The sequence below is a fragment of the Xenopus tropicalis genome, chromosome 10 (genome assembly GCF_000004195.4).
Source record: "Xenopus tropicalis strain Nigerian chromosome 10, UCB_Xtro_10.0, whole genome shotgun sequence".
NCBI lineage: Eukaryota > Metazoa > Chordata > Amphibia > Anura > Pipidae > Xenopus > Xenopus tropicalis.
Genome location: NC_030686.2, coordinates 2,147,653 through 2,172,679, shown reverse-complemented (window position 1 = coordinate 2,172,679; position 25,027 = coordinate 2,147,653). Strand labels below are relative to the sequence as shown.

Below are 25,027 nucleotides of genomic sequence, written 5' to 3'. Positions count from 1 at the left end.
GGGGGGGGCTGGGGGAAAGATGGGGGGTATATCTGTGCCTATATATTATACAGTTACATTATGTGCATATATGATATGGGGGTTACACTGTGACAGTGGGGGGGGGCTGGGGGAAAGATGGGGGGTATATCTGTGCCTATATATTATACAGTTACATTATGTGCATATATGATATGGGGGTTACACTGTGACAGTGGGGGGGGGGGGGCTGGGGGAAAGATGGGGGGTATATCTGTGCCTATATATTATACAGTTACATTATGTGCATATATGATATGGGGGTTACACTGTGACAGTGGGAGGGGTGAGGGTTTGGGTTGGGCGGGGGGGGCAGGGGGCAGGGGGCGGGGCCGTATGACAGTCCCACTAACAGGACAGGGACAGAGACATTATATAGGGGGACTGGGATGACTCCTTTGCTGTATGACAGAAGGCAGAATTTGAGAGCAGTAAAACCGCAGAGCTGACAATCACTGGCCGGTAAGTGGGTACCAGGGAGTAGAAATATAACTGAGCGGTTGGAGTTTTGGCCACGGGGAAGTTTCCTGCAGAATTATTTTCATTTCTGTGTAAATAGAATTTTCTACTGGGATCACTTGCCCTGGGGGGGGGGGTCGTTATCCCATTGGGCATATTATCAGAAATGTCCAATTGTTATTATATTTGTATATTATAATATTGTGCCCCCCACCCTGTCATCTCCCCCAGATTCACTTACTGGCACCCCCATAGAGCCCCCCAACTTCTCCCTAGTGAGTATCTGGGATCCAGTTTCCTAGTGAAGCCTCTAGGGGCCAAACCAGGGGGGCTGGTAACCCTCTTGGAGGGCAGTGGTAAAGGGGGGCCCAGCCTGAAGGCCAGTTAGGGGGGGATTTGGGGTGCTTATTTGTGCCCTGGGTACCCCTGGAACTATAGCGGGGTGACTGTTACCCCAATGTTTCTATATATCTGTAACCTTGTTATGGGCTAAGGGGGCCAGCCTGAAGGCCAGTTAGGGGGGGATTTGGGGTGAGTGCTTATTTGTGCCCTGGGTACCCCTGGAACTATAGCGGGGTGACTGTTACCCCAATGTTTCTATATATCTGTAACCTTGTTATGGGCTAAGGGGGCCAGCCTGAAGGCCAGTTAGGGGGGGATTTGGGGTGAGTGCTTATTTGTGCCCTGGGTACCCCTGGAACTATAGCGGGGTGACTGTTACCCCAATGTTTCTATATATCTGTAACCTTGTTATGGGCTAAGGGGGCCCAAACCTCCAATTGGTAAGAAAAAACTCCAACACCTAGGGGGTTTAAGTCTGATTAAGTGGGGTACCATGGGTGTCACATGATCATTTTCCCCAAACCCTGACTCCTCAAGGTTTTCTCCATTTACTGCTTTACATCACTCTGGGGATATTGGGGTTCTACCCAAGAGTATCTCAATGACATCTCCCCTGTATTTCCAAACAATCACCCAGCAATCTGCCCCCCCCCCCCAGATCAGCAATGAAGAATGGAGCTGCCCTACTGCTTGTCATCACCATGGCAATGGCCCGGATCAGGTGGAGCAGTCAGACTCAAGGTAAGACAGAGGGAGATTTAGAAGCAAGTGGGGGGCTGTAGGGGCCGGTGGGGGGATCAGATCAGAACCATGGGGCTAGGGGACTAAATGTGGGGTAAATCCTTTGTTTCTACTTTTTGCCTGGCCTGGGGCCCTTGCTTAGTCAGACTTGGGGCCCCCTGGTGGTGGGCATAAGAATTACAAGCAGTGTAAGTTTGGGTTTGCATCACAATCCTACGGCTCTGGGGGAGCAGAATGCATCTACATTTACACATCTTGTTTCCCCCCCCCCCGGGCAGTCTGGGGGCCCCTTGTTGGGGTGAAACAGTCTCATCACTGTTCGTCGGATTCATTTAGTGTTTGATCCCCTCTCTGTCCCCTCGTTTTCCGCTGCCCAGGGGGACACGTTCCTGGGTGGGACAGCCACTCTGTTGTCCGTCTGCCCCATTCCCTGTCTCTGACCCCTGGAATAAAGTGCAACCCCCCGTGCCCGAGTCCAGCTGTGGTACCGCGTGTGCCCTTATGGGACCGGGATGAACCAGCGCTTTGTCCCCCACAGACAGGCGCCCCTTGTTCCTGGGCTCAGAGGGTGGATCTTCTCTAAAGTGCCCCCAGGCACCATGTTTGTCCCCCCGTGTCAGCCGGGAAAGGGTTAATCTCCCAGGAAACCGGGGCCACTTGGCAGACAATGAGTCTCTTCTTAAATATGGAGGGAAGAGAGGAGGTTCCCCCAGGGCAAAATGTGAGAGGGGCTTGTGGGGGGGGGGGAGGGGGGGCATTTAACCCCCATCCTGCCGGGACATTCAAGAAATGGAGAATATGGAATTTAGTTAGTGAAATGGGCAAATAGTAAAGTTTCAATACCCAGCAACATAGAGAATGGGCCCTGAGGGTGGGATTAGAGCTTAACCCTTTGAGTTTATACATTATATGGGGGTTACACTGTGACAGTGGGGGGGCAGAACACCTGTAGTTACAGTGCATGTAGCCCCCCCCCGTGGGACAGACGGAGCCTCTGCATTTGCTGTACTTGGATACAGAGATCCGGCTCATATATGAAGCCCCCCAGGGTACAACTCCTTCCAGCTTTCAAATGGGGGTCACTGACCCCGGCAGCCAAACCCTATTGCTCTGTGAGGCTCCAGTTTTATTGTTATTGTTACTTTTTTATTCCTTATCTTTCTATTCAGCCCCTCTAGTATTCATAAATCAGTCTCTATCTGAAAACCACTTCCTGGTTGCTAAGGTCAATTGGACCCTAGCAACCAAATAGCTGCTGAAACTCCAAACTGCAGAGCTGCTGAACTGAAAATGAAATAACTAAAAAACTACAAACAATAGAAAATAAGGACCAATTGCAAACTGTCTCAGAATATCACTCTCTAAATGATACTAAAATTTAACTCAAAGGTGAACAACCAGCAGGAGGGGTAGACTGTCAGCTCCTGGGTTCATTCAGTTCATGCACTAGCATTACTAGCAGAGCAAGCCTTTTGAAGGGGTCCTTTCCTTATCCCACATTCATTTGCTACTCTGTTATACAGTAGCCTTACACCAGGACACCAGGACACACTTTCACCTTCACTTAAATACATGGGAAGCTGCCAAAATCCTTATTCCTGAGAAGTTTTCTCCCCTATAAATGTGGACCAGCTGCATTCTACTTTATGGCCACTAGATGTCAGGGTGTTGCAGCACTATACGTATTATTGCCTATGGCTGCTCATTAGATGGAAAGTACAGCCAACAAGGGGGGATTCTGGGAGTTGTAGTTCAGTAATGGCTGGAGGGTTGTAGCTTTAAGTCTGGGCGTAGATTTTTTTAAATGTTTTTGGCGGTCCAGGGGCACTAAACGTTTTATCTATAATTACATTTTTTGGCAACTTCTATAGCGAAACTAGGGGGCGCAGTGGTTGGTTGACAGAGTACAGGATATCAGTGTATGTACTTGGGGGTTACGTGACTGCCCCCCATTACCCCGCAGGCCCCCCGCGGTTGCGCCTGGCCGTACTCTCGGAGGACCGACTGCAGATGAAGTGGAAGGAGGCCGAGGGGCTCAGCAGTGGGTACAAAGTGCTGGTAAAACCGGTGACTGGTAAGAAGAATCTGGGGAGAAGGGGCTGGAACTCTGACCCCCCCCAAGACTCTGACCCCCCAATTCTGATTTCAGGGGACCCCGAACAAGAGGTGATGCTGAAAACCAAAACCCCTAAAGTGACGGTGGGGGGCCTGGCCCCCGAGAAGGAATATATCCTACAGATCCATGTGATCCAGGGGGGGCAGGATGTGCTGCTGGCCAAGAGGCGCTTCATTAGTGAGTATGGGGGGGCCGCACAGTGGGGCCCCCCACCCCTAATTAATCCTGTGCTTCCCATTATCTTCTACATCAATCTGTCTTTCCTTTGAAGTTCCTATTATTGCAGTCTCTCAGCTGAGAATGTGACCCCCGGCTGTCACTGTACTGGATTGTACTGATGGGATCATTAGCCGAGCGCTGGGCGCCTCTGTGAGGGGCAATAACTCGGCTCCGTGGCACCCAGTAGCACCCTGTGACACCCAGTAACATCCAGTGACACCAAACAACACCCAGTAACACCCAGTAACATCCAGTGACACCCAGTGACACCCAGTAACACCCAGTGACACCCAGTAACATCCAGTAACATCCAGTGACACCCAGTAACATCCAGTGACACCCAGTGACACCCAGTGACACCCAGTAACATCCAGTGACACCCAGTAACACCCAGTGACATCCAGTGACACCCAGTAACACCCAGTAACATCCAGTAACATCCAGTGATACCCAGTAACACCCAGTGACACCCAGTAACACCCAGTAACATCCAGTGACACCCAGTAACACCCAGTGACACCCAGTAACACCCAGTAACATCCAGTGACACCCAGTAACACCACACCACAGTGTGCATTTGATACAATCCGATTGGTGTGCATTTGATACAATCCAGTTGGTGTGCATTTGATTCAGTCTAATTGGTGTGCATTTGATACAATCTGATTGGTGTGCATTTGATTCAGTCTAATTGGTGTGCATTTGATACAATCTGATTGGTGTGCATTTGATTCAGTCTAATTGGTGTGCATTTGATACAATCTGATTGGTGTGCATTTGATTCAGTCTAATTGGTGTGCATTTGATACAATCCAGTTGGTGTGCATTTGATTCAGTCTGATTGGTGTGCATTTGATACAATCTGATTGGTGTGCATTTGATTCAGTCTAATTGGTGTGCATTTGATACAATCCAGTTGGTGTGCATTTGATTCAGTCTAATTGGTGTGCATTTGATACAATCTGATTGGTGTGCATTTGATACAATCTGATTGGTGTGCATTTGATTCAGTCTGATTGGTGTGCATTTGATACAATCTGACTGGTGTGCATTTGATACAATCCGATTGGTGTGCATTTGGAACTCCTACCTGTCCTGACCCAGGAAACCCCGCCCCTTTACCCCCTACTGCTGCTTTGTCTTTACAGTAGAAGATTTAAAGGCGCAGGGAAGGGGCAGCAAGAAGCCGGATGAGGAGGGGCCTGTTGTGCCCCGCCCCAATGAGACTGTGAACTCCCCCACCCTGGAGGCGGGCCTTGGAGCTTCAGGTGAAATGGGGCCCAGCCCATTCTGCTCACATGGGGGGGGGGCATTGTACATCTCAGTGCTCATTGGCTCATTGGTGCTTCTTGCCCCAGACAGGGAAGCGGAGCAGGTTTTGCCCCCGGCCAAAGGCTCCCAGAGCCCAGAGTGGAAGAAGCTGAGCCCAGCGAATTCAACCCTCCCCCCCAGAACAGCCCAGCGGAACCAGTCCCAGGCCGACAGGGAACTGCTGGAGACCCCCGGCCCCCCCAAGAAAGGTAAATGATCGTGTCACTTCCATGTCCTGATAGACTTTGCTGCAGTGTCTTCTACTGTTAAACTACATCTCCCAGAATCCCCCGACAGCCCTCAGTGCCTGTTTGTGTCTCCCCAGGCTGGGGGCCCCAGTACCTCTGTGACACGGTGTTGGAGTGGGACATTGTGCTCCTTATCGACAGTTCCTGGAGTGTGGGCAGAACCAACTTCAGGCTGGTCAAGAACTTCCTTGGGGGAATACTCAGCCCTCTGCCAATCTCCCGGGACAAGATCCGGATAGGTCAGAACCAGAACCAGAACGTACAACATGCAGGGAACTTGGATTTGGTGTATGGGGATCAAACAGCATTGGGTCTTCACTTACTGCTCTGTATATGGAGCATTCACAGTCTAGACACACCTAGAACCCTGCATAGACACACCTAGAACCTGCATAGACACACCTAGAACCCCGATAGACAAGCCTAGAACCATGAACAGGCATACCCGGAAAACACACATTGACACACCTAGAACCCTGCCTGGACACCCATTGAGTCCTACATGGATACACCTAGAACCATAACATGGATATACCTAGAACCCACCTAGGCATACCTAGAACCATGACTAGACACACTTCAAGCCCCATGCAAGCACACCTAGGACCCTGCATAGACACACCTAAAACAATGCCTAGACACACTTAAAAGCATGTGTAGCCACACCTAGAACCTTGCATAGACACATCTAGAACATGAATGTTCATATCTATCATTCACAGAAACACTGCATGGAGCATAGGTTTCTATCCATGAGGCCTCTTACCTTCTCCCCCCATTGCCCCCACACAGGTGCCTCCCAGTACAGCGGGGAACCCCATACTGAATGGGACCTGAACGCCTACGGTTCTAAGGCCGAGGTGCTGGAGGCAGTGAAAAGACTGAAATACAGAGGAGGAAACACTTTCACTGGTACATTGATTGGCTCTCATGGGTGCTCTGTGGTGCTCAGGAGATAGGGTGATGGGTAGCACTGAGGAGTACGATGATGGGTGGCACTGGGAGTAGGGTGATGGGTGGTACTCAGAAGAAAGTGATGGGTGATATTTAGGAGTAGGATGATAGGTGGCACTGGGAGTAGGGTGATGGGTGGCACTGGGAGTAGGGTGATGGGTGGCACTGGGAGTAGGGTGATGGGTGGCACTGGGAGTAGGGTGATGGGTGGCACTGGGAGTAGGGTGATGGGTGGCACTGGGAGTAGGGTGATGGGTGGCACTGGGAGCAGGGTGATGGGTGGCACTGGGAGTAAGGGGATGGGTGGTACTCAGAAGAAAGTGATGGGTGATATTTAGGAGTAGGATGATAGGTGGCACTGGGAGTAGGGGGATGGGTGGCACTGGGAGTAGGGTGATGGGTGGCACTGGGAGCAGGGTGATGGGTGGCACTGGGAGTAGGGGGATGGGTGGCACTGGAAGCAGGGTGATGGGTGGCACTGGGAGTAGGGTGATGGTTGGCACTGGGAGCAGGGTGATGGGCGGCACTGGGAGTAGGGGGATGGGTGGCACTGGGAGTAGGGGGATGGGTGGCACTGGGAGCAGGGGGATGGGTGGCACTGGGAGCAGGGGGATGGGTGGCACTGGGAGCAGGGGGATGGGTGGCACTGGGAGTAGGGTGGTGGGTGGCACTGGGAGTAGGGGGGTGGGTGGCACTGGGAGTAGGGGGATGGGTGGTACTGGGAGTAGGGTGGTGGGTGGCACTGGGAGTAGGGGGATGGGTGGTACTGGGAGTAGGGGGATGGGTGGCACTGTGAGTAGGGGGATGGGTGGCACTGGGAGTAGGGTGATGGGTGGTACTGGGAGCAGGGTGATGGGTGGCACTGGGAGCAGGGTGATGGGTGGCACTGGGAGTAGGGGGATGGGTGGCACTGGGAGTAGGGTGGTGGGTGGCACTGGGATTAGGGGGGTGGGTGGCACTGGGAGTAGGGTGGTGGGTGGCACTGGGAGTAGGGGGATGGGTGGCACTGGGAGTAGGGGGATGGGTGGCACTGGGAGTAGGGGGATGGGTGGCACTGGGAGTAGGGGGATGGGTGGCACTGGGAGTAGGGGGATGGGTGGCACTGGGAGTAGGGGGATGGGTGGTACTGGGAGTAGGGTGGTGGGTGGCACTGGGAGTAGGGGGATGGGTGGCACTGGGAGTAGGGGGATGGGTGGCACTGGGAGTAGGGGGATGGGTGGCACTGGGAGTAGGGGGATGGGTGGCACTGGGAGTAGGGGGATGGGTGGCACTGGGAGTAGGGTGGTGGGTGGCACTGGGAATAGGGGGATGGGTGGTACTGGGAGTAGGGGGATGGGTGGCACTGGGAGTAGGGGGATGGGTGGCACTGGGAGTAGGGTGGTGGGTGGCACTGGGAGTAGGGGTATGGGTGGTACTGGGAGTAGGGTGGTGGGTGGCAACTGGGAATAGGGGGATGGGTGGCACTGGGAGTAGGGGGATGGGTGGCACTGGGAGTAGGGTGGTGGGTGGCACTGGGAGTAGGGGGATGGGTGGCACTGGGAGTAGGGTGGTGGGTGGCACTGGGAGTAGGGGGATGGGTGGTACTGGGAGTAGGGTGGTGGGTGGCACTGGGAGTAGGGGGAATGGGTGGCACTGGGAGTAGGGTGGTGGGTGGCACTGGGAGTAGGGGGATGGGTGGTACTGGGAGTAGGGTGGTGGGTGGCACTGGGAATAGGGGGATGGGTGGTACTGGGAGTAGGGGGATGGGTGGCACTGGGAGTAGGGGGATGGGTGGCACTGGGAGTAGGGTGGTGGGTGGCACTGGGAGTAGGGGTATGGGTGGCACTGGGTGTAGGGTGCTGGGTGAGGCAGTGCGGTTACTGTACCTACAGGGTTGGCTCTCACCCACGTGTTGGAGGAGAATCTGAGGGCGGCGGCCGGTGCCAGGGAACACGCGGGCAAAGTGCTGGTTCTGCTGACGGACGGGAAGTCCCAGGACGATGCCATCTCGGTGGCGCAGATGTTGAAAGAGGCCGGAATCTATATATTCACTATTGGTAGGGCCGGGGGGTATCCTGCGGGGGGGGGGTACTTACCTGGGCCCAGTGACCCCCTTACAGCCCACCCCATCCCTATTGCAGGGGTCAAAAATGCCGATGAGGTGGAGCTGAGGGAAATGGCGTCGGGGCCCCCGGATCTGACTGTTCACATTGTGGCCGATTTCCCCCTTCTCAGCCCCCTGGTGGGGCAAGTGGCCCGGGCTCTCTGTGTGAGGCTGAAGGTGAAGAGGAGGGAAGAGGAGTTGGGTGAGACCCCCCCGGGGGATATTTCTACTGGGCTCTCTCTCTCCCTATCCCATTCCCATCAGCCCCTGCCCCAGTGAGCTTACAATCTAAGGTCCCTATCTCATTCCCATCAGCCCCTGCCCCAGTGAGCTTACAATCTAAGGTCCCTATCCCATTCCCATCAGCCCCTGCCCCAGTGAGCTTACAATCTAAGGTCCCTATCCCATTCCCATCAGCCCCTGTCCCAGTGAGCTTACAATCTAAGGTCCCTATCACATTCCCATCAGCCCCTGCCCCAGTGAGCTTACAATCTAAGGTCCCTATCACATTCCCATCAGTCCCTGCCCCAGTGAGCTTACAATCTAAGGTCCCTATCCCATTCCCATCAGCCCCTGCCCCAGTGAGCTTACAATCTAAGGTCCCTATCCCATTCCCATCAGTCCCTGCCCCAGTGAGCTTACAATCTAAGGTCCCTATCCCATTCCCATCAGTCCCTGCCCAGTGAGCTTACAATCTAAGGTCCCTATCCCATTCCCATCAGCCCCTGCCCCAGTGAGCTTACACTCTAAGGTCCCTATCCCATTCCCATCAGTCCCTGCCCCAGTGAGCTTACAATCTAAGGTCCCTATCCCATTCCCATCAGCCCCTGCCCCAGTGAGCTTACAATCTAAGGTCCCTATCACATTCCCATCAGTCCCTGCCCCAGTGAGCTTACAATCTAAGGTCCCTATCCCATTCCCATCAGCCCCTGCCCCAGTGAGCTTACAATCTAAGGTCCCTATCCCATTCCCATCAGTCCCTGCCCCAGTGAGCTTACAATCTAAGGCCCCTATCCCATTCCCATCAGCCCCTGCCCCAGTGAGCTTACAATCTAAGGTCCCTATCCCATTCCCATCAGTCCCTGCCCCAGTGAGCTTACAATCTAAGGTCCCTATCACATTCCCATCAGTCCCTGCCCCAGTGAGCTTACAATCTAAGGGCCCTATCACATTCCCATCAGCCCCTGCCCCAGTGAGCTTACAATCTAAGGTCCCTATCCCATTCCCATCAGTCCCTGCCCCAGTGAGCTTACAATCTAAAGTCCCTATCCCATTCCCATCAGTCCCTGCCCCAGTGAGCTTACAGTCTAAGGTCCCTATCCCATTCCCATCAGCCCCTGCCCCAGTGAGCTTACAATCTAAGGTCCCTATCACATTCCCATCAGTCCCTGCCCCAGTGAGCTTACAATCTAAGGGCCCTATCCCATTCCCATCAGCCCCTGCCCCAGTGAGCTTACAATCTAAGGTCCCTATCCCATTCCCATCAGTCCCTGCCCCAGTGAGCTTACAATCTAAAGTCCCTATCCCATTCCCATCAGCCCCTGCCCCAGTGAGCTTACAATCTAAGGTCCCTATCCCATTCCCATCAGCTCCTGCCCCAGTGAGCTTACAATCTAAGGTCCCTATCACATTCCCATCAGTCCCTGCCCCAGTGAGCTTACAATCTAAGGTCCCTATCCCATTCCCATCAGCCCCTGCCCCAGTGAGCTTACACTCTAAGGTCCCTATCCCATTCCCATCAGCTCCTGCCCCAGTGAGCTTACAATCTAAGGTCCCTATCACATTCCCATCAGTCCCTGCCCCAGTGAGCTTACAATCTAAGGTCCCTATCCCATTCCCATCAGCCCCTGCCCCAGTGAGCTTACACTCTAAGGTCCCTATCCCATTCCCATCAGTCCCTGCCCCAGTGAGCTTACAATCTAAGGTCCCTATCCCATTCCCATCAGTCCCTGCCCCAGTGAGCTTACAATCTAAGGTCTCTATGACTCCTGTGCAAACGTGACCATTCTCTCCGTGCTGTCTCTCTCTGTCTCTCAGGGGCCCATAGTGTGGCCCTACAGGATCTCGCTGACCCCCACCCCAGCCCCACTCACCTGGTGGTCTCGGAAGTGACAGCCAAGTCTATGCGTCTCTCCTGGACGCCTCCGCATCACCAAGTTCGCAAATATCGGATTGTGTATTACCCATCGCGGGGAGGGACCCCCCAGGAGGTAAGAAGGGGACCCCTTAGTGGTTACCCTAGATCTGTGTGACACCCCACTCTGTATTGTTACCCCTCTATATTCCTCTTTGTGCGGCAGTTACCCCCTCATGCCCAAACTACCCCCTCTCCTGTTTCCTTTGCCTTCTGACCCCTCTCCCCCATTTGCCCCTCAGGTGGTATTAGATGGCGCTGCCTCCACTTCTGTCCTTAGCAACCTGACCTCACGCACAGACTACCTGGTGTCCGTATTCCCCATCTATGGCAGCGGCGTTGGCTCTGGGCTGCGGGGCATCACTTCCACACGTGGGTATCTCCCCGGGCACCTCAGTGCCAGCCTATCCGCTCAAACCCGCCCTTTCCGTGTTGCTGTTCCCCATCCTGACACTAGGGGGAAGCACATCCCAATAAATTCCTGCTGGTCTATCGAGTGTAGCAAACAGAACAGCCAGCGGTTAAAGTTGGGTTGCACCAAATCAAATATTAAACAGGGGGAACCTGTAACCCCCCCATAAGGCCCCTCTGTCTCTTGTGCCCCCCCAGTGCCTCTGCCTGCCCCACGCTCCCTGGAGGCGGAGCAAGTGACGGACACCACCATTGGGCTGCGCTGGCACGCCTCCGAGGAAGCTGCTCAGTACCTGGTTCTCTGCGCTGCTCAGTCCGACCCAGTAGAGAAGGCCAGTGAGGTAATTACTGTATCTGATTGGGGGGGGGGTAATTGGTATAAAACTGCCCCAACCCGGGGGAATGGATTTCCCTGCAGGTGAAGGTGGCAGGCACCGAGGTTCTGCTGAGCGGACTGGCACCCAGCACCCACTATAGTCTGACAGTCTATGCAGTGTCCGGGGATGAAATGAGCGACCCGTCCTTCCTACAGCAAATCACAGGTAGGACTGACTTGCCCCGCCCCCGCGGAGCTCCACAGCTCTTTATTGGCCAATACAATTTGAGATCCCCCATAAACCCCTTACTAACTGTCAGCCTCTGTTCCATTCATTCTATTCTTTCCTTTATTCGTGCCCAGAGCCCCCCGTCCCCCCCCGGGACCTGCGCTTCTCCGAAGTCGCTCACAGCAGTGTCGCCGTGCACTGGCAGTCGCCCTCGTCTGACGGGAAACCCCACCGCGTCTCCTACTCACCTGCCCCGGGCAGCTCAGGGCGCCAAGAGGTTTGTATATAGATTGTCAGCTCTGCGGCCAGCTTATCCCTTATAAACCGGACTCTAGTTATATAAACGCTGCAGGCTGCTGTGGTTTCTATGTAGCCATGAACTGGGATATAGGCCTTTAGCATATGGATTTAATATCCAGTAATATTGGCCGGGGGGGTGCCCGGAGTAGGTGCTGGGAGCAGGTGCCGGGAGTAGGTGCCGGGAGTAGGTGCCAGGAGTAGGTGCCCGGAGTAGGTGCCCGGAGTTGGTGCCCGGAGTAGGTGTCAGGAGTAGGTGCCAGGAGTAGGTGCCAGGATTAGGTGTCAGGAGTAGGTGCCAGGAGTCGCTGCCCCGAGTAGGTGCCAGGAGTAGGTGCCCAGAGTAGGTGCCCAGAGTAGGTGCCAGGATTCGGTGCCCGGAGTAGGTGCCAGGAGTAGGTGCCCGGAGTAGGTGCCCGGAGTAGGTGCCCGGAGTAGGTGCCCGGAGTAGGTGCCAGGAGTAGGTGCCAGGAGTAGGTGTCAGGAGTAGGTGCCAGGAGTAGGTGCCCGGAGTAGGTGTCAGGAGTAGGTGCCCAGGGTAGGTGCCAGGAGTAGGTGCCCAGAGTAGGTGCCAGGAGTAGGTGCCAGGAGTAGGTGCCAGGAGTAGGTGTCAGGAGTAGGTGCCCGGAGTTGGTGCCCGGAGTAGGTGTCAGGAGTAGGTGCCCAGGGTAGGTGCCCAGAGTAGGTGCCAGGATTCGGTGCCCAGAGTAGGTGCCAGGAGTAGGTGCCCGGAGTAGGTGCCCGGAGTAGGTGCCCAGAGTAGGTGCCAGGATTCGGTGCCCAGAGTAGGTGCCAGGAGTAGGTGCCCGGAGTAGGTGCCCGGAGTAGGTGCCAGGAGTAGGTGCCCGGAGTAGGTGCCCGGAGTAGGTGCCCGGAGTAGGCGCCCGGAGTAGGTGCCCAGAGTAGGTGCCAGGAGTAGGTGCCAGGAGTAGGTGTCAGGAGTAGGTGCCAGGAGTAGGTGCCCGGAGTAGGTGCCAGGAGTAGGTGCCCGGAGTAGGTGCCCGGAGTAGGCGCCCGGAGTAGGCGCCCAGAGTAGGTGCCAGGAGTAGGTGCCAGGAGTAGGTGCCAGGAGTAGGTGCCAGGAGTAGGTGCCCGGAGTAGGTGCCAGGAGTAGGTGCCCGGAGTAGGTGCCCGGAGTAGGTGCCAGGGGTAGGTGCCAGGGGTAGGTGCCTGGGGTAGGTGCCAGGGGTAGGTGCCAGGGGTAGGTGCCTGGAGTAGGTGCCCGGAGTAGGTGCCCGGAGTAGGTGCCCGGGGTAGGTGCCAGGGGTAGGTGCCTGGGGTAGGTGCCAGGGGTAGGTGCCAGGAGTAGGTGCCAGGGGTAGGTGCCAGGGGTAGGTGCCTGGGGTAGGTGCCAGGGGTAGGTGCCAGGGGTAGGTGCCAGGAGTAGGTGCCAGGGGTAGGTGTCAGGGGTAGGTGCCTGGGGTAGGTGCCAGGGGTAGGTGCCAGGAGTAGGTGCCATTCTGCTGGGGATAAAGGGAAAACTATTTATACTTTGCCTTTATCTGAATACGAGTGGGAAATCCTGTCAGTTTCAGGCTCAGAGCTGCTGTTCCTTTTGGGGGGGGACACCAGGAGGCTGGGGGGGGGGACAACGGGAGGCTGGGGGGGAGGGACACCAGGAGGCTGGGGGGGGGGGGACACCAGGAGGCTGGGGGGCCCCTGTCACATCACATTCCCCTCATGTCTGAGCTTCCCTAAATGATGCGCCCCCGGGGGTCTCTATTTATATCCCAATCCGCAGGCACATTGGGCTTCCTATGGGGAGCAGCTGCCACTTATACCTGAGCGCTTAACCCTTGGGTGGGCAGATTGGGAACTGCCCCCCCCCCCCCCGAGATGCTGGGGCGGTAACGATACACAGAGATTGTAGCTAAAGGGTAACTAACCCTATGTATTGTGAGACATGAGTGCATATAGGGGGTCTGTGCCCACATTGGCAGTTTGTCTCTCTGTGCCCCCCCATAGGAGGATACATTGGCAGTTTGTCTCTCTGTGCCCCCCCATAGGAGGATACATTGGCAGTTTGTCTCTCTGTGCCCCCCCATAGGAGGATACATTGGCAGTTTGTCTCTCTGTGCCGCCCCATAGGAGGATACATTGGCAGTTTGTCTCTCTGTGCCCCCCCATAGGAGGATACATTGGCAGTTTGTCTCTCTGTGCCCCCCATAGGAGGATACATTGGCAGTTTGTCTCTCTGTGCCCCCCCATAGGAGGATACATTGGCAGTTTGTCTCTCTGTGCCCCCCCATAGGAGGATACATTGGCAGTTTGTCTCTCTGTGCCCCCCCATAGGAGGATACATTGGCAGTTTGTCTCTCTGTGCCCCCCCATAGGAGGAGGTTCCTGGGGGCTCCTCGTCGGTGACCCTGAAGTCGCTGCTCTCCCAGACGTTCTACTCGGTGACTGTGACCGGCTGGCACGGAGGGGCAGTTACTGGGAATGTGACCACGTGTAAGTGACAGTTGGGGGGTGGGGGGGGTGCCATGGGGGGGGCCCTTTAGTTCTGCCCTTGGGCTGCTCTTGTGGCCTCCGGCTCCTGCCCTGGGGCTGCAGTTAATTAATGTTAATTATGAGGCGTCAGAATGTCACTTCCTAATGACTTGCCCCTGGGGCAACAACACAGCTGCCTGCGGGGGGCACAGACATATGTCGGCCCATCTGCCACTGAGACGTTACTGAGCCGCGTCGGCTCCTCATTATTCCCTGTATTTCCTGGGTAAGTTGTGTCTGTGTATTCAGAAATCAGGGGCCCCGTACAACTACATTTTCTGCACCCCTTGGGCCCCACTGAACCCCTCCCACCCACCCCTCCCGCAGTCCCACCCCTCCCGCAGTCCCACCCCTCCCGCAGTCCCACCCCTACCACAGTTCCACCCACCCCTCACACAGTCTCTCCCACAGTCCCACCCACCCCTCCCGCAGTCCCACCCACCCCTACCACAGGCCCAACCTCCCCTACTACAGGCCCCACCCACCCCTCACACAGTCTCTCCCACAGTCCACCCACCCCTCCCACAGTCCCACCCACCCCTCCCGCAGTCCCACCCACCCCTACCACAGGCCTAACCTCCCCTACTACAGGCCCCACCCACCCCTCACACAGTCTCTCCCACAGTCCCACCCACCCCTCCCGCAGTCCCACCCACCCCTACCACAGGCCCAACCTCCCCTACTACAGGCCCCACCCACCCCTCACACAGTCTCTCCCACAGTCCCACCCACCCCTCCCACAGTCCCACCCACCCCTCCCGCAGTCCCACCCACCCCTACCACAGGCCCAACCTCCCCTACTACAGGCCCCACCCACCCCTCACACAGTCTCTCCCACAGTCCCACCCACCCCTCCCACAGTCCCACCCACCCCTCCCGCAGTCCCACCCACCCCTACCACAGGCCCAACCTCCCCTACTACAGGCCCCACCCACCCCTCACACAGTCTCTCCCACAGTCCCACCCACCCCTCCCACAGTCCCACCCACCCCTCCCGCAGTCCCACCCACCCCTACCACAGGCCCAACCTCCCCTACTACAGGCCCCACCCACCCCTCACACAGTCTCTCCCACAGTCCCACCCACCCCTCCCGCAGTCCCACCCACCCCTACCACAGGCCCAACCTCCCCTACTACAGGCCCCACCCACCCCTCACACAGTCTCTCCCACAGTCCCCACCCACCCCTCCCACAGTCCCACCCACCCCTCCCGCAGTCCCACCCACCCCTACCACAGGCCCAACCTCCCCTACTACAGGCCCCACCCACCCCTCACACAGTCTCTCCCACAGTCCCACCCACCCCTCCCACAGTCCCACCCACCCCTCCCGCAGTCCCACCCACCCCTACCACAGGCCCAACCTCCCCTACTACAGGCCCCACCCACCCCTCACACAGTCTCTCCCACAGTCCCACCCACCCCTCCCGCAGTCCCACCCACCCCTACCACAGGCCCAACCTCCCCTACTACAGGCCCCACCCACCCCTCACACAGTCTCTCCCACAGTCCCACCCACCCCTCCCACAGTCCCACCCACCCCTCCCGCAGTCCCACCCACCCCTACCACAGGCCCAACCTCCCCTACTACAGGCCCCACCCACCCCTCACACAGTCTCTCCCACAGTCCCACCCACCCCTCCCACAGTCCCACCCACCCCTCCCGCAGTCCCACCCACCCCTACCACAGGCCCAACCTCCCCTACTACAGGCCCCACCCACCCCTCACACAGTCTCTCCCACAGTCCCACCCACCCCTCCCACAGTCCCACCACCCTCCCGCAGTCCCACCCACCCCTACCACAGGCCCAACCTCCCCTACTACAGGCCCCACCCACCCCTACCACAGGCCCCACCCCTGCCACAGACCACACCCACCCGTCACAGGCCCTAACCACCCCTACCACAGACTTCACCCACCCCTGTCGCCAACCACACCCACCCCTACCACAGGCCCACCCTCCCCTACTATAGGCCCCACCCCTGTCGCCGACCCACCCTGTCACAGGCCCCAACCACCCCTACCACAGGCTCCACCCCTGTCGCCGACTCACCCTGTCACAGGCTCCACCCACCCCTGACCCCCATGGGCTCCATCCACAGCCGCCCCCCTGGGCTCGGTATGACTGCCCCCCCTGTATGTTTGTGTGTGTCGGGGGGGCACATCTGACTGTGTAATTAATGGGTGCATTTGGGTGACGTGTGGGTTCTGTGTGGCCCCTCTGCACCCTAATCCTTACTTACCCAGAATCCCTTGCGCTTGTAGTGAAGGTTCCGCCCCCAACTGGGCTGAGTGTGACCCACCTCTCCGGGGACAGAGCCAAAGCAACATGGGATCAAGGGGAACCCGACGTCACCTCTTATTTGATCAAGTGGATGCCCCTGAGCGGGGGCAAACTGAGCCAGGTACTGCCCTGTAATACCCCACGCAGCTGATTGGTCAGTCATTTACATGTATGTGGGCTGTGCTGGTTTCTGTGCCGCCATGCAGAACCCAATAACCCAGTACAGACCCACTGAGTGCAACATGTAGGGAGAATGTTGCCTTTAATTCTATTTCCTTTGTTTGATTGGAGAATCTGCCCCTCATGTTCCCCACCAGGTGTCGGTGCCCGGGGGGCAGAAAATGGCTTTATTGTCCGGGATGGAGTACAACACGGAGTATCAGGTCTCGATCTCAGCTCTGTATGTGGATGGGGCCCTCAGCGACGCCTCTTCTGGGAGGTACCGCACAGGTGGGTGGAGCAGTGGGAGGGGCACTTAGATGTTGGTGGGCGGGGCCCTACACAGTCAGGGGCTCCAAGACATGCAAAAGTGAGTCTTGGGTCACTGGGATTGGTTAGTGGGGTTTGGGGGCAAATTACGGACTGGGTTTTGGCATAATGGAGTGTTGCTAGGCGCGTTGCTATGCATGGATAGGGTATTTTTCATTGGGGCTCTATTTCACTTGTCAGGGTCGCTGCCCAGGGTGCCCAGAGGGCCAGTGGGCTTATGATTGATGCCCAATGGGATAGTGGCCCCTGGTGATGTAGTAGTACGGGGCCCTTACGTGTGTGGAACATACACATGGATCAGAACCAGAGCCCCCAACTGCCTCCCAATCAATCAGGGGCAGCTCCCAGCAATAACCCAGGGGGGCAATTAGGGCCCCAGAGCCACCCCAGTAATCCCCTGTTGCTTCATTACTGCAGATCAAATTGCTGTGCCTGCCCCAGGGGCCCTTAGACATGGGGGGGGGGGGGGGGCTGAGGGCCAATGTGTTTGGGACCCTGCAAATCTATGTATAGTAATGATCCAATTAATCCAGATAGAACCACCCCCCCCCCAGTAGGAAAGGGAAAGAAAGTGCAGCCCCTGATTGGGAAGGAAATAGTGACCCCCAGAGAAAGTGAAGGAGCTGAGGGTAGAGGGGAGGGGAGGAGGGAGGGCAGAGGGGAGGGGCTGAGGGCAGAGGGGAGGAGCTGAGGGCAGAGGGGAGGGGCTGAGGGCAGAGGGGAGGGGCTGAGGGCAGAGGGGAGAGGCTGAGAGCAAAGGGGAGGAGGGAGAGCAGAGGGGAGGGGCTGAGAGCAGAGGGGAGGGGCTGAGAGCAGAGGGGAGGAGGGAGAGCAGAGGGGAGGGGCTGAGGGCAGAGGGGAGGAGCTGAGGGCAGAGGGGAGGGGCTGAGAGTAAAGGGGAGGAGGGAGAGCAGAGGGGAGGGGCTGAGAGCAGAGGGGAGGGGCTGAGAGCAGAGGGGAGGAGGGAGAGCAGAGGGGAGGGGCTGAGGGCAGAGGGGAGGAGCTGAGGGCAGAGGGGAGGGGCTGAGAGCAAAGGGGAGGAGGGAGAGCAGAGGGGAGGGGCTGAGAGCAGAGGGGAGGAGGGAGAGCAGAGGGGAGGGGCTGAGGGCAGAGGGGAGGGGCTGAGAGCAGAGGGGAGGAGGGAGAGCAGAGGGGAGGGGCTGAGGGCAGAGGGGAGGAGCTGAGGGAAGAGGGGAGGGGCTGAGAGCAGAGGGGAGGGGCTGAGAGCAGAGGGGAGGAGGGAGAGCAGAGGGGAGGGGCTGAGGGTAGAGGGGAGGAGCTGAGAGCAGAGGGGAGGAGGGAGAGTAGAGGGGAGGGGCTGAGGGTAGAGGGGAGGAGCTGAGGGCAGAGGGGAGGGGCTGAGAGCAAAGGGGAGGAGGGAGAGCAGAGGGGAGGGGCTGAGAGCAGAGGGGAGGAGGGAGAGCAGAGGGGAGGGGCTGAGGGCAGAGGGGAGGAGCTGAGGGAAGAGGGGAGGGGCTGAGAGCAGAGGGGAGGGGCTGAGAGCAGAGGGGAGGAGGGAGAGCAGAGGGGAGGGGCTGAGGGCAGAGGGGAGGAGCTGAGGGAAGAGGGGAGGGGCTGAGAGCAGAGGGGAGGGGCTGAGAGCAGAGGGGAGGAGGGAGAGCAGAGGGGAGGGGCTGAGGGTAGAGGGGAGGAGCTGAGAGCAGAGGGGAGGAGGGAGAGTAGAGGGGAGGGGCTGAGGGTAGAGGGGAGGAGCTGAGGGCAGAGGGGAGGGGCTGAGAGCAAAGGGGAGGAGGGAGAGCAGAGGGGAGGGGCTGAGAGCAGAGGGGAGGAGGGAGAGCAGAGGGGAGGAGGGAGAGCAGAGGGGAGGGGCTGAGGGTAGAGGGGAGGAGCTGAGAGCAGAGGGGAGGAGGGAGAGCAGAGGGGAGGGGCTGAGGGTAGAGGGGAGGAGCTGAGGGCAGAGGGGAGGGGCTGAGAGCAAAGGGGAGGAGGGAGAGCAGAGGGGAGGGGCTGAGAGCAGAGGGGAGGAGGGAGAACAGAGGGGAGGGGCTGAGGGCAGAGGGGAGGGGCTGAGAGCAGAGGGGAGGAGGGAGAGCAGAGGGGAGGGGCTGAGGGCAGAGGGGAGGAGCTGAGGGCAGAGGGGAGAGGCTGAGAGCAGAGGGGAGGAGGGAGGGCAGAGGCTGAGAGCAGAGGGGAGGGGCTGAGGGCAGAGGGGAGGAGGGAGGGCAGAGGGGAGGAGCTGAGGGCAGAGGGGAGGAGGGAGGGCAGAGGGGAGGAGCTGAGGGCAGAGGGGAGGACAGAGGGCAGAGGGGAGGAGGGAGGGCAGAGGGGAGGGGCTGAGGGCAGAGGGGAGGGGCTGAGGGCAGAGGGGAGGAGGGAGGGCAGAGGGGAGGAGGGAGGGCAGAGGGGAGGAGGGAGGGCAGAGGGGAGGGGCTGAGGGCAGAGGGAGGAGGGAGGGCAGAGGGGAGGAGCTGAGGGCAGAGGGGAGGACGGAGGGTAGAGGGGAGAAGCTGAGGGCAGAAAGGAGGAGGGAGGACAGAGGGGAGAAGCTGAGGGCAGAGGGGAGGAGGGAGGGCAGAGGGGAGGAGCTGAGGGCAGAGGGGAGAAGCTGAGGGCAGAGGGGAGGAGGGAGGGCAGAGGGGAGGAGCTGAGGGCAGAGGGGAGGAGGGAGGGCAGAGGGGAGGAGCTGAGGGCAGAGGGGAGGAGCTGAGGGCAGAGGGGAGGACGGAGGGCAGAGGGGAGGAGGGAGGGCAGAGGGAGGGGCTGAGGGCAAAGGGGAGGAGGGAGGGCAGAGGGGAGGAGCTGAGGGCAGAGGGGAGGAGGGAGGGCAGAGGGGAGGAGCTGAGGGCAGAGGGAGGACGGAGGGCAGAGGGGAGGAGGGAGGGCAGAGGGGAGGGGCTGAGGGCAGAGGGGAGGAGCTGAGGGCAGAGGGGAGGAGCTGAGGGCAGAGGGGAGGAGGGAGGGCAGAGGGAGGAGGGAGGGCAGAGGGGAGGGGCTGAGGGCAGAGGGGAGGAGGGAGGGCAGAGGGGAGGAGCTGAGGGCAGAGGGGAGGACGGAGGGTAGAGGGGAGGTGCTGAGGGCAGAGGGGAGGAGGGAGGACAGAGGGGAGAAGCTGAGGGCAGAGGGGAGGAGCTGAGGGCAGAGGGGAGGAGCTGAGGGCAGAGGGGAGAGGCTGAGAGCAGAGGGGAGGAGGGAGGGCAGAGGCTGAGAGCAGAGGGGAGGAGGGAGAGCAGAGGGGAGGGGCTTGAGGGCAGAGGGGAGGAGGGAGGGCAGAGGGGAGAAGCTGAGGGCAGAGGGGAGGAGCTGAGGGCAGAGGGGAGGAGCTGAGGGCAGAGGGGAGAGGCTGAGAGCAGAGGGGAGGAGGGAGGGCAGAGGCTGAGAGCAGAGGGGAGGAGGGGAGAGCAGAGGGGAGGGGCTGAGGGCAGAGGGGAGGAGGGAGGGCAGAGGGGAGGAGCTGAGGGCAGAGGGGAGGACGGAGGGTTTAGGGGAGAAGCTGAGGGCAGAAAGGAGGAGGGAGGACAGAGGGGAGAAGCTGAGGGCAGAGGGGAGGAGCTGAGGGCAGAAGGGAGAAGGGAGGATAGAGGGGAGGAGGGAGGGCAGAGGGGAGGAGCTGAGGGCAGAAAGGAGGAGGGAGGACAGAGGGGAGGAGCTGAGGGTAGAGGGGACGGGCTGAGGACAGAGGGGAGGAGCTGAGGGGAGGGGCAGAGGGGAGGGGCAGAGTGGAGGGGCTGAGGGCAGGGGGGAGGAGGGAGCAGTTCTGAACTAATTAGATAGATGTGGGTCAGCGCTGGGACCCAAGGGCTCACTGGCATCTCCTCCGGGATCCTGGTGGGTCATTTGGACCCTGTAAAGTGGGTGCTGGCCATCATTTATATAGTGAATAAAGTGCCCCCTACTGTAAAATATAAGGATATTATAAGTCACCGAGGAGTCCGATGCCAATAAACAAGTCCAAATCCCTGTGTTTCTATTTGCAGAGGTTCTTCCTGGGAAACTTCCAGCAGAACACGGGGCTTTATTCCCAGTGATGCCGGACGGTAAGTCACCCAGTTACAATGGGGTGCTAATGGGCTGAGGGGGGCAAAATCCAGTTGGGGGGGGATAAGTTATGATGAATCCCCAATGGCAGAAGAACTTGCAATATAAATATGTTCCAATCCGCAGCCAGCTCTTATGGGCGGAGCACAGATCGCTCAATGACAGCCAACATCTCATTGGCTCAAGTGTTTGTGGGGGGGAGGGGGGTCGTTTGGGACACATTCCTGGGATTTTAGCAGTAAAAAATATTTTTTGGATCCAGTGAAGTTATTTCCGCAGCCAGGTGGGGGCGCCACTGATCCGCCCCACGGAACGTGGGAAATCAATTAAAGTGACGGAAATCAAAAATATATTTAAAATTATTATTGTCATTTGCTCTGGGACCCCCATTGTGTTACCCCCCCCCCGGCCTCACAGTGGGATTAAGTAATCCAATAAGGCTCAGAGAGGGTGGGGGGCTTTATTGACACAAAGATGCTTTTATTATACCCCCCCAAGGCAGAAACCCCCCCGACGGCTCAGAAAAGTGACACCAATTGATTTAATGCCACAAAGCATTTCCTAAATCTGCATTGATCTCGAGTAAATACAACTAAACCAGTGTTTGCCCCCCCCCGGCCCTGGTGCCCCCCTTATAATCCATTCAGTCTGTACATTGCCCCTATACCCCCAGCACTGAGTGCCAATGCCCCCCCCCCGGCCTGTCGTGCCCCCCTTATAATCCATTCAGTCTGTACATTGCCCCTATACCCCCCAGTACTGACTGCCAATGCCCCCCCGGCCTGTCGTGCCCCCCTTATAATCCATTCAGTCTGTACATTGCCCTTATACCCCCAGTACTGACTGCCAATGCCCCCCCGGCCTGTCGTGCCCCCCTTATAATCCATTCAGTCTGTACATTGCCCCTATACCCCCCAGTACTGACTGCCAATGCCCCCCCGGCCTGTCGTGCCCCCCTTATAATCCATTCAGTCTGTACATTGCCCCTATTACCCCCAGTACTGAATGCCAATGCCCCCCGGCCTGTCGTGCCCCCCTTATAATCCATTCAGTCTGTACATTGCCCCTATACCCCCAGCACTGAGTGCCAATGGCCCCCCTGGCCTGTCGTGCCCCCCTTATAATCCATTCAGTCTGTACATTGCCCTTATACCCCAGTACTGAGTGCCAATGCCCCCCCGGCCTGTCGTGTCCCCCTTATAATCCATTCAGTCTGTACATTGCCCCTATAACCCCAGTACTGAGTGCCAATGCCCCCCCGGCCTGTCGTGCCCCCCTTATAATCCATTCAGTCTGTACATTGCCCTTATACCCCAGTACTGAATGCCAATGCCCCCCGGCCTGTCATGCCCCCCTTATAATCCATTCAGTCTGTACATTGCCCCTATACCCCCAGTACTGAATGCCAATGCCCCCCGGCCTGTCGTGCCCCCCTTATAATCCATTCAGTCTGTACATTGCCCCTATACCCCCAGTACTGAATGCCAATGCCCCCCGGCCTGTCGTGCCCCCCTTATAATCCATTCAGTCTGTACATTGCCCCTATACCCCCCAGCACTGAGTGCCAATGGCCCCCCTGGCCTGTCGTGCCCCCCTTATAATCCATTCAGTCTGTACATTGCCCCTATACCCCCAGTACTGAATGCCAATTGCCCCCCCGGCCTGTCGTGCCCCCCCTTATAATCCATTCAGTCTGTACATTGCCCCTATACCCCCAGTACTGAATGCCAATGCCCCCCCGGCCTGTCGTGCCCCCCTTATAATCCATTCAGTCTGTACATTGCCCCTATACCCCCAGTACTGAATGCCAATGCCCCCCCGGCCTGTCGTGCCCCCCTTATAATCCATTCAGTCTGTACATTGCCCCTATACCCCAGTACTGACTGCCAATGCCCCCCCGGCCTGTTGTGCCCCCCATATAATCCATTCAGTCTGTACATTGCCCCTATACCCCCAGTACTGAGTGCCAATGCCCCCCCGGCCTGTCGTGCCCCCCTTATAATCCATTCAGTCTGTACATTGCCCCTATACCCCCAGTACTGAGTGCCAATGCCCCCCGGCCCTGATGCCCCCTTATAATCCATTCAGTCTGTACATTGCCCCTATACCCCCAGTACTGAGTGCCAATGCCCCCCCGGCCCTGATGCCCCCTTATAATCCATTCAGTCTGTACATTGCCCCTATACCCCCAGTACTGAGTGCCAATGCCCCCCCGGCCTGTCGTGCCCCCCTTATAATCCATTCAGTCTGTACATTGCCCCTATACCCCCAGTACTGAGTGCCAATGCCCCCCCGGCCTGTCGTGCCCCCCTTATAATCCATTCAGTCTGTACATTGCCCCTATACCCCCAGTACTGAGTGCCAATGCCCCCCCGGCCTGTCGTGCTCCCCTTATAATCCATTCAGTCTGTACATTGCCCCTATACCCCCAGTACTGAATGCCAATGCCCCCCCGGCCTGTCGTGCCCCCCTTATAATCCATTCAGTCTGTACATTGCCCCTATACCCCCAGTACTGAATGCCAATGCCCCCCCGGCCTGTCGTGCTCCCCTTATAATCCATTCAGTCTGTACATTGCCCTATACCCCCAGTACTGAATGCCAATGCCCCCCCGGCCTGTCGTGCCCCCCTTATAATCCATTCAGTCTGTACATTGCCCCTATACCCCCAGTACTGAGTGCCAATGCCCCCCCGGCCCTGATGCCCCCTTTATAATCCATTCAGTCTGTACATTCCCCCTATACCCCCAGTACTGAGTGCCAATGCCCCCCCGGCCCTGATGCCCCCTTATAATCCATTCAGTCTGTACATTGCCCCTATACCCCCAGTACTGAGTGCCAATGCCCCCCCGGCCTGCCGTGCCCCCCTTATAATCCATTCAGTCTGTACATTGCCCCTATACCCCCAGTACTGAGTGCCAATGCCCCCCCGGCCTGTCGTGCCCCCCTTATAATCCATTCAGTCTGTACATTGCCCCTATACCCCCCAGTACTGACTGCCAATGGCCCCCCTGGCCTGTCGTGCCCCCCTTATAATCCATTCAGTCTGTACATTGCCCTTATACCCCCAGTACTGAATGCCAATGCCCCCCCGGCCTGTCGTTGCCCCCCTTATAATCCATTCAGTCTGTACATTGCCCCTATACCCCCAGCACTGAGTGCCAATGGCCCCCCTGGCCTGTCGTGCCCCCCTTATAATCCATTCAGTCTGTACATTGCCCCTATACCCCCAGTACTGAATGCCAATGCCCCCCCGGCCTGTCGTGCTCCCCTTATAATCCATTCAGTCTGTACATTGCCCCTATACCCCCAGTACTGAATGCCAATGCCCCCCGGCCTGTCGTGCCCCCCCTTATAATCCATTCAGTCTGTACATTGCCCCTATACCCCCAGTACTGAGTGCCAATGCCCCCCCGGCCCTGATGCCCCCTTATAATCCATTCAGTCTGTACATTCCCCCTATACCCCCAGTACTGAGTGCCAATGCCCCCCCGGCCCTGATGCCCCCTTATAATCCATTCAGTCTGTACATTGCCCCTATACCCCCAGTACTGAGTGCCAATGCCCCCCCGGCCTGCCGTGCCCCCCTTATAATCCATTCAGTCTGTACATTGCCCCTATACCCCCAGTACTGAGTGCCAATGCCCCCCCGGCCTGTCGTGCCCCCCTTATAATCCATTCAGTCTGTACATTGCCCCTATACCCCCCAGTACTGACTGCCAATGGCCCCCCTGGCCTGTCGTGCCCCCCTTATAATCCATTCAGTCTGTACATTGCCCTTATACCCCCAGTACTGAATGCCAATGCCCCCCCGGCCTGTCGTGCCCCCCTTATAATCCATTCAGTCTGTACATTGCCCCTATACCCCCAGCACTGAGTGCCAATGGCCCCC

At 57.9% G+C, this 25,027-nt stretch overlaps 1 protein-coding gene across 2 annotated transcripts in view; it reads left to right on the top strand.

Annotated features, from left to right (window-relative positions):
* Positions 1-402: 402 nt before the first annotated feature.
* col20a1 (collagen type XX alpha 1 chain) overlaps positions 403-25,027 on the top strand; it is a 48,084-nt gene continuing 23,459 nt past the window's right edge. For both annotated transcript variants that reach the window (XM_031894715.1, XM_031894714.1), the window contains exons 1-19: positions 403-480; positions 1,478-1,560; positions 3,524-3,634; positions 3,710-3,853; positions 5,044-5,163; positions 5,254-5,415; positions 5,532-5,693; positions 6,247-6,366; positions 8,280-8,444; positions 8,529-8,693; positions 10,529-10,701; positions 10,868-10,997; positions 11,235-11,377; positions 11,455-11,578; positions 11,716-11,858; positions 14,212-14,329; positions 16,633-16,772; positions 16,969-17,101; positions 21,076-21,135. In XM_031894715.1, coding sequence (XP_031750575.1) covers positions 1,485-1,560; positions 3,524-3,634; positions 3,710-3,853; positions 5,044-5,163; positions 5,254-5,415; positions 5,532-5,693; positions 6,247-6,366; positions 8,280-8,444; positions 8,529-8,693; positions 10,529-10,701; positions 10,868-10,997; positions 11,235-11,377; positions 11,455-11,578; positions 11,716-11,858; positions 14,212-14,329; positions 16,633-16,772; positions 16,969-17,101; positions 21,076-21,135 — 2,389 coding nt within the window. In that variant the 5' untranslated portion in view covers positions 403-480; positions 1,478-1,484. The remainder of the gene's footprint in view (positions 481-1,477; positions 1,561-3,523; positions 3,635-3,709; positions 3,854-5,043; positions 5,164-5,253; positions 5,416-5,531; positions 5,694-6,246; positions 6,367-8,279; positions 8,445-8,528; positions 8,694-10,528; positions 10,702-10,867; positions 10,998-11,234; positions 11,378-11,454; positions 11,579-11,715; positions 11,859-14,211; positions 14,330-16,632; positions 16,773-16,968; positions 17,102-21,075; positions 21,136-25,027) is intronic.